Here is a 12296-nt window from a genome sequence, read left to right as displayed (position 1 = left end):
ACACACATGCACACACACACACACACACATATGTGCACACACACGCATGCACACACACATGCACACACACACGCATGCACACACACATGCACATGTACACACACACACACGCACATATGAGCACACGTGAACACATTTCAACTGTCTTTCATAAAGGTTACTCTACTATATTTGAAATTCAGGCTAAATATCTAACTCTTTTCACAAACCAATTTCACATTCTTCTGTGGCTCTGTGATTTACCTCCATCAAATGAATAAATGTAAAATAAATAAATGTAAATACATTCAATATGGAAATGGTATATTGCTCTCATGATTCAAATACATTTCAAAAATATGAATGCAAAGCCGAAATATATTGCAATATACCAAAACAGCAATAACTTACATATTTTACATGTATTGCTTAATCTTAAAAAAATATATTCTCTAAGATATATTCTCAATGTATTATTTTTTTGTATGAGACCTCAAACCAGAGAATGCACCATTTCTCTCTCCCTCTCTCTCTGCATTGAACCGCCTTTGTATGCATGCCTGAAGGTGCAGCCAGCGAGGAACAGTGTTGACCAGATCATTCCCTATTTCAGCTGAAAATTTACAAAATAATCCCCATAAAATATAATATAAATACCATGACTGGTCCAGGACATTAATCTAAGTATGCTTTGGGGATTCATATTGAGATTCTAAACACTTCTTTTTGCAGAGTCTGAAACTCTCTCGATTGCAGGGTTTCCTTTCATCTCATACTCACTGGGAGAGGGAATATAACAGTCCCATATCAGAGCGAGTAAAAACTGAGACATGGAAAGGTGTTTTCTCTGCCCTTAAGACAGGCTTCGTAGAAACAAGTACGTTTTGTGATGTAATGTGTCTTTAACATGGGAGAACATCACCCTCTCACCCGGTGAGGGATCAAACTAACAGGAAAGCCATACGGAGAAAGACAATGACCAGCAGCAGCAAGCAGTAGTTACTATAAGGCAACAAAGTCCTCAGTACATTACTGCTGTAACCTGATTTACTTACATAAATACCCAGCGTTGTAAGTTGGATACACAGGTAAGGGTGCTAGCATAATAATAATAATAACAATAATGATAATAATAATGATAATAATAATAATAATAATACTGCTGTACCAGCCTGTTAGCCTATATATGATAACAATAATAAAGATAATGTAAGTTCGCCTGGAAAACTGAGCCTAAATCGTCTAACTCAGCCCCTGAGAGTAAGCATGGCTGGAGTAACTTTCCACACTCCGTGGCTCCTGACCTCCAAATGGCGGCTAACAGCTTTGCTCTGCTCGTGGCCCCGAGGATGGTTTTGATCGTTTTGCCTGATTAATAAGCAGGTACATTTAAATAACGATCATCCCCGAGCGGCCGGCTTGCTCTTCGCTTGATTGCGCTGGGGATGATAGCATCACCCTCATGCTCCTCTCCGCCGCGCTGCAATTAAGACAGGGAGACTGGGTGACACTGACACGTGTTGATTACATGACAGAGAGAGGGGAATGGGCCTAATCGGGCTCCATTCTTTTTCTTGTGGTTAAAATGATGAGGTTTAGTGTGCAGGGGGAGCAGGCAATGCCACCACTCTCAGCGCAATCAGGCAAACAGGAGCAGAGGTGTGGAAGGGTGATCCGTATTTAAACTGCCGCTTTTGTTTGTCGCACAAAGGAATCAAAAACACAGTTATAAGTTATAGTTTGAAGTGTTTAACGCTTAGGAGCCGGCTGTGGATCCTAACAGAGAGAGGTGAAACATGTGACGTCCGCTCCGGTCGTACGCACACACTGGTAGAACTCTCGGAATCTTCCTCGGGTCATCGCCGGGTTATCACGCCGATACACCTTGGCGATGTGGTACCTCCTTATGTTGGTAATCTTGTTCATCGCCAGGTATCGCGCAAAGGGCACCTGAGAATACCTGGTTAAGGCAAATGTGACCATATTTTATGTTCTATGTTTTTTTTTTCTGCATTAGTTATGTTAGTTTGTTATGTGTGTCACTGCAGTGCCATTCCCACATCTAGCACTAAGCACTGCCCAGCCCCTAGATATCTAATTGTGGTTTCAATACATTTTTGAATGTTGGATTATGCTTTATTTCACAGCTCCTCTGATAGCACAGTAAACTAGAGCTGAAAACTTTTCAGGATGGGATTTTAGATATTAACAGTGTGTGCAACAGAAGCATCAAAGTAGCTTAGAATGACTCCAGAAATATCCAGGTGCAGAAATAGATAATATGCCATCTTGGCAGATGTTCTGCGTGCTTTCTCCCCTTTATAACAGATCTGAGTTCAGCTTGCCATCTCAAGCCCTAAACTCGACCATTAAGTGTAATTAGCTGGATGTGATCCTGGATCAGCTGCTGAAGGTAAACAGTTCCTGCAACCTGGATAAGCATGTCTGTTAAGCAAATAAAAATCACAGACGTTTTCAGGCAGTTTTAAGGACACCCCCCAATGAGTCTTGTGTCTCCAAGGATACAGTGAGGTCATATCGAAGGGACAGCAGCTCTCCTCCTTGGTCCTTCAGGTCATAGATGAGCTTAGAGTCTTCACCATACTTCCCCATTAGGGTTTCCTGAAACAAACAAGAATGTGTTGGTGTGTGTTTGTGTGTAAGCGTGTGTAAATCCATTACGAATATTTTTATCAACAGGTTAGCATATCTGTCCTAACACCAGAGCCGAGTGTTTGTTTTCTTTAGACTGTACTTTCAGCTCGAAGACGGGCGTGTCGATGGTCTCGGCGCCATGGCGTTTGAAGCAGCTGACGATGATGTCGAACACCTTCTCACGGATCGCCATCTGTCTGGGGTTGAAGTCTCGGGTACCCTGAAGAAAAAGGATATTTCAGAGAGGATGAGAAAGGTGCATTGGGTATTAGGTCTCAAACATGTGCACAGCTGTTTCTTTTAAATCTGCCTTTTGTTCCCCTGGCCGCATGAGTAACAATCTAGGCATGTTTTCCAGTTGCATTTTGATCACCTCCTCACAGCGAGAGTGCATTTCTTTCAGTTTCATCATTCCATTGTAGTTTGAAATGACTTGTATTGCCACATTGACTGACAGCAACCAGCTGCAGCCAGCCACCTTACCGATGAATACTGACAGTGTGCTTCTCCGGGTAACGTGGGTACACAAGCACTGAAGAATAGCTCCTAATGTCAGCGTTTTTAAGCTGCAAGTTCCTCCGTACTGCACTGGTGGTGTTCAGTTAAATCTCTCTACTCTAGACTGTATGTGATTGATCATATCGCTTTGGACATTTTTATGAAGCACTCCCTCCTGTTGACTCCTGTTGATCTTTCTATGTACTGCTTTTATTAACCAGCTCCTGAAGTACAGGAATGTCCAGTTCTTCTGCTATCTGATGGCCTTGTTATGTGATGCATTTGCAAAAGAAATTCAATGTCTCATAACTATTCGAAATGACAAATCAGATACCCCTAGCCACCCCATCCGAATTAGCCTTGGAGACTGTGTGGCCTTATAAAACTTAGGAAATGAGCTAATGGTTAAACAACTGTCCAGAGCCTTTATGGTTAAGTAGTAGGCAAGTCCCTGTAATGGTTAAGCATAGGGCTAAACCCTATAATAGTTCAGCGCTAGGCCAAAAGTACATTTCATTGTTGATGTTTCCCTCCCCTTATTTCTGAAGACGTTTCTGAAGCAGTTTCTTTCTAATGATTAACCGCTACAGGAGACAGGGACCCCTGGTGCATCACCATTACAATCCAGACAGAGAAAAACACGGGTAGAGAAGCAGGAGACAGTATGACTCACAGGGAGCCTTGCTCTGGCAGACACCCGCCCCCCCCCCCCCCCCCCCCCCCCCCCTCCCTCCTCCCCCCTCCCCCCCGCCCCCTAAATAACCTAATAAACCTATAAATAACCTATAACCTAAATAACCTATAAATAATCTTCTGCTCTGTACCCACTTTGGGAGTTTTAAGCACAAAAGAGTGCTTGTCTTCGTCGTCATCATCTTCGCCCCCCAGCTGAGCCTTGAGCTGCAGGAGTTTGGACATCTCCTTCTCAATCTGCGGGAGACACAGCCGTATATTACATTATTATCTTGCTTAATAAATGTATTATGCAATAAAAGTGTATTATGCATTATGTAATAAAGTGATGCGATACATTTTGGATTCAGAGTTCTAGTGACTGAAGTATGGTAGCATACTTGACTTCCGTTGCCTAGTCAGGTTGCACAAGTTAACTTGTGGCAGGGCTTGAACAGTGTTATGCTCACACTCACTGGTCTGGGAGTGTTGTTAGCCTGGTCTGGCGCTGTTGCTCATTTTAACTTGAATGGATACACTTATGTTCTATTATGCTGGAAGGGGCTCTGGATAAGAGCGTCTGCTAAATGATCGTAACGTAATGCTTAACAGACACCTTTGTCCAGGGCAGGTTACATTGTCCACATTAGCCATGTTAGTTACACAGCTGGACAATAACATGCAGGCAACATAGTTTAAGCACAAGGGCAGTTCCCTTTCTGGGATTTCAATGCAGGATTAGAAAATTCTGGTGATATTTTTCCAAAGCCACTATACCACACAGACATGGCTTGGGCAAAGAGGCCTTCGGTATTCTTCTAGTTGTTATCAATTCCAGAGCATGTTTTTCACTTTGATGTTTCCTGTGCGTTGAATTTTGAATTTCTGTATAATTTATGGTAAGATTCCGAGATCACTGATGCTCAAGAACACAAGGTGGGCCGTCAGCCACCTGTCAGTGGCTCGCGCAGATGCAAAGAGAGCCACAGAGGAAGAGGACGCGCTCTAAGGATGCACACCGAAGATACCGTGTAGCTGAAGGGTCGTCCTTAAACGCTGTGCGTGGGCGTAATAATTCGCACAATACTTTCGTTTTTGGCGCTTACAGGTGGAAATTTCCATACACTGTTTGTTTTGTATCTTGTGCCCCGAGTTCCGGGAATCGTGCTGTCGACAGGGATCACAATCGTGTGGGAATTTAAATAACGAGCTCTTCCCGTGCGTTTATCTGTTAACCGAAGTATATGTTAACATCTCTGTGGAATGCGATCATAGTGAAACCTATTGTACTTGGGGCTCACAGTAACTCCGGCAAGTTTTAGGAAATTGCAACAGTGCAAATACGCAAAAGCGATTGTAAAGCTAAGTTTATGGTGTGCAAACAGACGTAACAACTTAATACCTCAACCCCCATGTATCACCTGTTGCTTGGTTGCAGAAGACAGCATCAATACTAACGGCAAAGAGCTATCACTCTGGCACAGGAAAAATAAATGTGCGTTTTTAGTTGTCTTAGCGATTGCTTCCCAACAATCTGTTACATAAAATATGTAAGAAAAAAAGTAATAGGCGTAATATAAATATACGCCCCGACAGACGTTGCAGGGAGATTGCGTCAGTTTCGCTTCTCTATGCTTGACAGAATCATAAATTAATCTATAATTTCCAATGGAAATTGAATTTGGAATTAATAGCTTCAGAGATGCAGATTACCATATTTTACGCGCAACAAGACATCCTGCGGCTAAAAATTATTACACGTTCATGCCTAATGTATAAATTGTCATGGCGTGTTTTCCTTACTGATTGTGACGGTATTTACCAACTTCCTGCCCGGCCACGCACAGTGAAAGGCGCGTTATTGGTTCTTTCCATGCAACAATTTGCGAGATCTCACCTCACCTGCATGAGGTCCGTCTCCCTGAGCCGGGATTCAGGACTGAGCCTCGGAGCCTAATATTACTGACCTGTTCTTGGCTCGCCTTTTGCGCCTTTAAAGTGCTGACGACTTCTGTCTGCGCTCTGATCTCCTCCTTTACCGACGCCTTGCCCTCCATGGCGACTTCTCAAAGCGCGAGTCCGGCGAGTGAATGGCGTTTGATGTCGGCGTTTATGGTATTTCAGAGCACCAGTTGGCCGCGCCTCCGTTTCGATGAATCGAAAGAGAAATTGTTGAGACATGAGCGATGGTTTGTGCTTTGTTGCCATGTGATGTCAAACTACATTCTTATATTGCATATACAAAATAAAATTTGCTAATAAAATAAAATGAATAATAATGCTGAAAGAATATTTGCTAGCGTATGTGTGATTGACTGCGAAAAATGCCATTATTTAAATGTCAAATAAATACCACTCCCACTTCACACCTCTGTTTTATAGTACAGTAGCACGCATTTTCAGATATTCACGACACAAGCTCTTACCAAGCCCCATTACACTCCACAGACAACTCAGTAACAACTCAGAACATGTTAGGAAGCAGGGCCTTTCTGAGTGCTCATGCAAATAAATCATACATTCAGTGCAGGCTCGACGCCCGGAGGAAATACAGAGGGGTGGACTTACAAAACGTCATAGCTTAAAAATGTAACAAATACTATGTAGACATCGGGATATAAGGATATAATTGGGGTGCACCGAGGTCCGTCTGGGAGTGAAATGCACCCCCATAGCGCCGGCCCTGGTTCAGTGTCAGTTGGTAAGTCAAGCAGTATCGCTACAGACGGTTAGCGTCTGCAAGGTGAGCAGAGGTGACAGGTAAACCTGCCGCCTGAGAGTAGTGGCTGACAGGTGTACGTGTGGTTTGTTCATGATCACACAGAAGTCTGCACACATTGGAGATCTTTATGGTTTACCCAGGGCTGTCAGCTAGAAATATTCTCTCACATTTCCACCCCTGCAATCGGGTGAGTTTTCTCTATTAGCGACAGTCTGTAAATCAATCCGTATAAGCAAGGGCAGAGGCGGAGCCTTCGATGGGGGGATTATTTGTGTCAGGCTTTGCATTTGCATTTGTGTCAGGCTTTACATTACATTACATTAAATCAGATTATTGTCATTTTGCAGACACCCGTATCCACTGCGATTTACATATGTTACAGTTGGTACGTGTTATCCATTTATACAGCCAGATATCAAGTTAAAATTTCCATGAAAAAGTGACAAGTTTGGACATCATATGACTGACTTGACCTTCTAACGTCTGGCACCAAAATTATCTTATTCTGCATATATCCCAGAGTGCTGTGCTGCATGACATGACCAGTATGGTGCACGGATTGAGACACCAATACCTTTCTTTCTGTACTTCCTCTTTGACAATGGGGAAAGTCTTATCAGTAGTGAGTCAACAGAGAACCACTTCCTGCAGGTTTTGATTGGTGCACATCAGTGTGCCGATAGTGTGATGCATCTCTTTCAGTCGGCCGCAGTGAGTGTGGGAATATGATGCAAGTTAATCTCCTCCTTATGAGTCATTGTCTGTGTAAACTCTCTGCATTAATTATTGTTGTCTTGAGGGATCACGGTTCAGCTCTATTCTCACTTTAATATGGTGTAAGCAGCAGCTCCGGGGGCTAACTGACAGGCATGGTGTTCTTAGTGTTATGTCTTTCTCATTTCAACACTTTCAGTTTGCTACATCTTCCCTGCAATTCTGCCCAGTCCTGATCTGTTATTGTGGTTTCTGTTGTTTGAGTAACATTTTAATGTGTCACGCCATCAAGTCACTCTGGATAACAGTCAAATAAATAAATGTATTATCCTTTTTTTCAGACTTAGAGAGCTTGGTGATTACAGGCTTATCCCTGGGGAAAGTAATAGGCGCTGTCTGGCTAATGCTTCTGGCTCCCCACTGGCCTCCTCACCCTCCACACTCACTTTTTACCTGTACGCTAAGGCTCTGCAGCAGAAAGATATTCTGACAGCAAACATAAATCCACAATCTCATTACGCAGTTTATATATTTTTACAAAACATGATATATTTCCATTACAAAATAATTTCTTGTCACTCCACTGATGTAAGGCAGGAAACAAATATTTTAAAGTGTAAGTCAGAAATTTGAAACCAAATTCTATATTAAAAAGGTGAATATTGGACATGTAAAAATCTGTTTGTACTGTTTTGATGTCATACAAAGGCTCTTACCCTAAGATATCTGCTTACAAGGACTGGACAGCATTATATGGAGTCATCCATGATAGGATGGTGCTGTCTCTTAACAGTTTCCTAAAAGAACCAGGGTCCATTTCAAGGGCTATGACCTCTTTTGCTGGTATTTATTTGTTGCCACCTAGTGGCAATGCAGAGTACTGCCACTGCTTTGGAGGGAGCCACTCAGCGAGTTTGAAACAGAATAAAAACTGTTTAAAAAGCATCGTCGGCTGGCCACTACTCCAAAACTCGCCAGGGTTTAACTCGGCCATGCTAGCTCCATGCTGTGATCCCCTGCTTCCCGCCACAGACGCAGCAGTACGGGGCTGAGGTCAGAACCCCACTGCCCGCGAGCGCGGACATTCCGCTTGGGATCGGTTTGAAACCGCCCAACTGGTGAGAGATAGAGAGAGGTGCGGCAACGCTGCTACAGGTTTCACCCTGATCGCCGGAGCCTCCGTTAGCCTTCCTCCTCGTGCGCGGGTGTCAGACTGCATCGAATCGCTGCACAGTGAACACCATTAATCAGCTGTTAAAAGCATGTGAAAGGGGAAATGAGCTGCTCTGCAGTGCAGGAAGGAGGCTAACGGCCCAGAGAACGCTGCGGTCATCACACTCTCTCACACATCTTCCCCTCCACCAATACAGAACAACCGCGGCACAGTCAGTCTCACAGAGTCGATAAACTCTCTTCATAAACATTTAACTCACCCACTCACCTGCCCTCCACGTATCCAGAACAACTGCAGCAGACCTAGTCCCACAGAGTCTATGAACTCTCTTTATAAACATTTAACACAGTCACGTACGTGCGCGCACACACACACACACACAAACTTGTAACACACACATACGGTATACCTTACTACAGTCACTTCTGATATACTGTCACACACATATTCTACAAACGTACATGCTTCTATCATCTAAAACCAGACTGAACAAGACTGAGCAAGTCTTAGAGCAGCCAAGGGAAAAGTAAAAAGAACAGATGTCTAAAATGTGCTGTATGAGGACTGGGGGTTTTCACATAAAATTTGTAACAAGCCCAAACTTGACAAACAGCCATGATGGCATTCCGTGTGTATGAAGAAGCTGTGCACTCTCATGCTGTTCATTTCAGGTAATGTCACTTCTTCCACGATGATTTACAAAATGGTCTGCAGAGGCAAATGCACCACCCCCAGAGTTTTTAACAGCGCAAACTGCTCGTCTTAAGCAACCACACACTTTAGTTAGAATCCACAAATGCCTCGCTGTCTGGGCCTCTTGATTGGGGGGTTTTGATCGGGAGTGGGCGTGTCCTTGCAGGCAGTGAAGGTCATTCACCGCTTTACTTTTTTGCCGATGGTCTCCACCTGGGAGAGGAAACTGAAGGCTGATTTCACGAGCTGCTAACATCGAATGATGCAGCGCACCATATTTTCACTTTTAACCTCCTTCAAAGGGATTGTACTCAAAGAAAAGCTTTTGCTACTGAAAATCAGTACAGGCCAGTGACCTCAGAAAGCCAGTCAGATTGCTCTAGAAAGACGGCTCTTAGCAACAGAAACGGGAAGCAGAGTGGCACAGAGCACATATAATAGGTAAAATGTATTGTACAATGCCCACAACTTGACAGAAAGAGAAGTTGTGGTTTGGCAACAAAAAACAAGCCCTCCGGTGAGAGTACAAATTCAGTAGAAGCAAAAAGACATGATCAGCTACATTTGATTTGAGACAGGGAGAAGTACAAAAGGGACACCTATAAGCTCTATATCATAGCTTAAAAAAAAGTTTGTTCTTGAAAGGGCAAAGGGACAGAAAAGACCGCTCGGTTAGTGGGGACAGAAATGTCCACCAGCAACCAAAGTTCGCCTTCAAGACTAAACCCTCTCCCTCTGCTGTATTAAACAGGACATCTGAGCTCACCTGAAAAGGCTGAGGTATGGAGAGGGCAGTCTCCTACATGTGCCTCCTTGTGGGTTTTTTAAGAATTTTATAAACGTTGAAGCCCTTCACCTGGAAGCCAACATGCTGGTCATGCAGGCAGTCCAGAATCTGCCTGCCATCAAAGATGAAGGATGTCTTCAGCATGGCATCATAGATCTGCTGGTAATTCAGCTCCTGAGACACACACACACACGGACACACACACGCATACACACACACGGACAAACACACATACACACGCATACACACACGCACACATACACATGCGCGCACATACCCACACACACATGCATATGTGCGCGCACACACACACACACACACGCACACATACACATGCGCGCACATACCCACACACACATGCATACGTGCGCACACATACATGCTATGCCCCTAACCCCTCTGTAACCTCCCCCCCCGCCCCGAACATGTCCCAGTCTGTGCAGATGACAATGGCATGGGCCAAGAGAATCCAGGGAGAGAGAGCAAGAGAGTCAAACTGAAAAAGACAGAGGGAGGAGGAAGGTGAGAGAAAGGAGGGAGGTGAGAGAGAAAACAGAGAATGAGAGAGAAAGAGAGACAGAGAGAGACAGAGAGTGAAAGTGGAAGTGAAAGTGAGGCAGAGGGAAAGAAGAGAGAGAGAAATACGGGGGGGGGGGCAGAAAGAGGGGTGAAACAGGGGGAGAGAGGGGGGCATCACATTAGACCGGTTAGGAGGTGGAACACTGCTTTTTGGAAAATAAATAGATGGGGGACAATATGGTATAAGGAAATTTTAGGAGAGAAGAATAAACACATGCAGCTGTCTCAGTGAGTTCGCACGTTGCCAGCGAGAGGAAAAACAGGAAACGCCCTCTAAAGAAAGAGGTGGGGACACCATATCAGTAAGCAAACTCCCCGATGAAGCCTGACGCTCCTGAGCATTTAAATACAGGTGTTTTTTCACAATCTGCACAGATACCTGTCAGGCTGCAGAACTCTATTTTAAGATGCAGGCAGCGGGCCGTGGTTCTTACCAGTAGTCTCTTGGTTATCTTCTTCATAAAAATTCTTATCTTATCTTTCTGAACTGAGAGTTCAGTCATTGTTGACACAGTAATTCTTTTGTAGTTTGATGTAGCTGGGCACGGATGTGCATAGGGAGTGGCATGCTTTAGAGAGAGCAAGTGAAAAACAGCTGGATCTTGGCCTGAGAATGACACAGTTAAGCATTGTTCTTCCCCCTAAAAGCTGGCAGAGGCGCCTGCTGATGGAGGAAGTAAGCGATATTCGCGATCGCTGAGGTTAAAAGTCAATTCAGGTAGAGCACACCTGTTGAGGATGCCCTTCTGGAAACAGCTTCCACCGATACCTGCAAACAGACTCTTTTCTAGCTATTAAAGCACGAATTAGCGCAGTGTGGCGCAGTGTGGCTCAGTGTGGCTCGGTGGCAAGGCGCAAGGCTTGTAAACATAACGTTGCTGGTTCAGGTTCTCACTGGGGCACTGCTGCTGTACCCTTGGGCAAGGCACTTAGCCTAGAATTGTCTCAGTATATATCCTTTATAAATGGATAACATTGTAAGTCACGCTGGATAAGAGCATCTGCTAAATTACAATAATATTATGTAAAGTGAAGCGGTCCCAAGATTTCCATTTGGTTGCGGATATGTGACCTTGGTGGGAAAGTGACTACATATTATTTTACTGTAAACACAAACATTTACATCATTTACATACATGCTGACATTAATTCATCCTATTTGCACATGCCAGAAGTGCATGTTTGCTAAACGGTTTCTACAATCTGAGTCTTGAATAATAATAATAATATGAATAATAATAATAATATGAAGTAACACAACTTGAATGGACACACTTCTGTTGATCTGTGCTGGAAGTTGCTCTGAAGAGCGTCGGCTAAATGAATGTATTGTATTGTAATGACATGTAAATGGGATAAGGTTACCAGTTTGGAGAACTCTGAGGACCATATGTTGGTGGAGATGATCTTGTTCTTGCGGATCCAGCATTCATAAATGCCTCAGAGCGTCTAGATTGCCCTCTGACCCTCGGGGGTGTTTTTACCTCCTAATAATATTATGTATATTATATGATATTTTATATATATATATATATATATATATATATATATATATATATATATATATATATATATATATATATATATATATATATATATATATAAAATTATATGAACTACCTAACCATTAATAATACAAATTCCTAATCAATGAATACTGTCTATTGAATGTGAAATAAATGTACTCACTGTAACACGGAAGCAACCCTCCCCTAGCCATCTTTTAGTATCATGTGAGTGGCACTATTGTACATAGACCCAAATATTACCACGGACACCCTGTTAACACTCTCTCACGGGGAAGAAAATCTCATTTCCGGGGT

At 43.4% G+C, this 12296-nt stretch overlaps 1 protein-coding gene across 1 annotated transcript in view; it reads right to left on the bottom strand.

Annotated features, from left to right (window-relative positions):
* The window catches only part of LOC118774810 (histidine--tRNA ligase-like), an 11618-nt gene extending 5714 nt beyond the window's left edge, over nt 1–5904 (bottom strand). Inside the window, exons 1-5 of the mRNA XM_036524329.1 lie at nt 5772–5904; nt 3961–4062; nt 2735–2854; nt 2506–2601; nt 1804–1929 (exon numbers count right to left, since the gene is read on the bottom strand). Coding sequence (XP_036380222.1) covers nt 1804–1929; nt 2506–2601; nt 2735–2854; nt 3961–4062; nt 5772–5861 — 534 coding nt within the window. The 5' untranslated portion in view covers nt 5862–5904. The remainder of the gene's footprint in view (nt 1–1803; nt 1930–2505; nt 2602–2734; nt 2855–3960; nt 4063–5771) is intronic.
* Between the last annotated feature and the right edge of the window lie 6392 nt (nt 5905–12296).

This window comes from Megalops cyprinoides, chromosome 3 (assembly GCF_013368585.1).
Source record: "Megalops cyprinoides isolate fMegCyp1 chromosome 3, fMegCyp1.pri, whole genome shotgun sequence".
NCBI classification, from domain to species: Eukaryota; Metazoa; Chordata; class Actinopteri; order Elopiformes; family Megalopidae; genus Megalops; species Megalops cyprinoides.
This window is presented reverse-complemented; position numbering and strand designations above follow the sequence as displayed.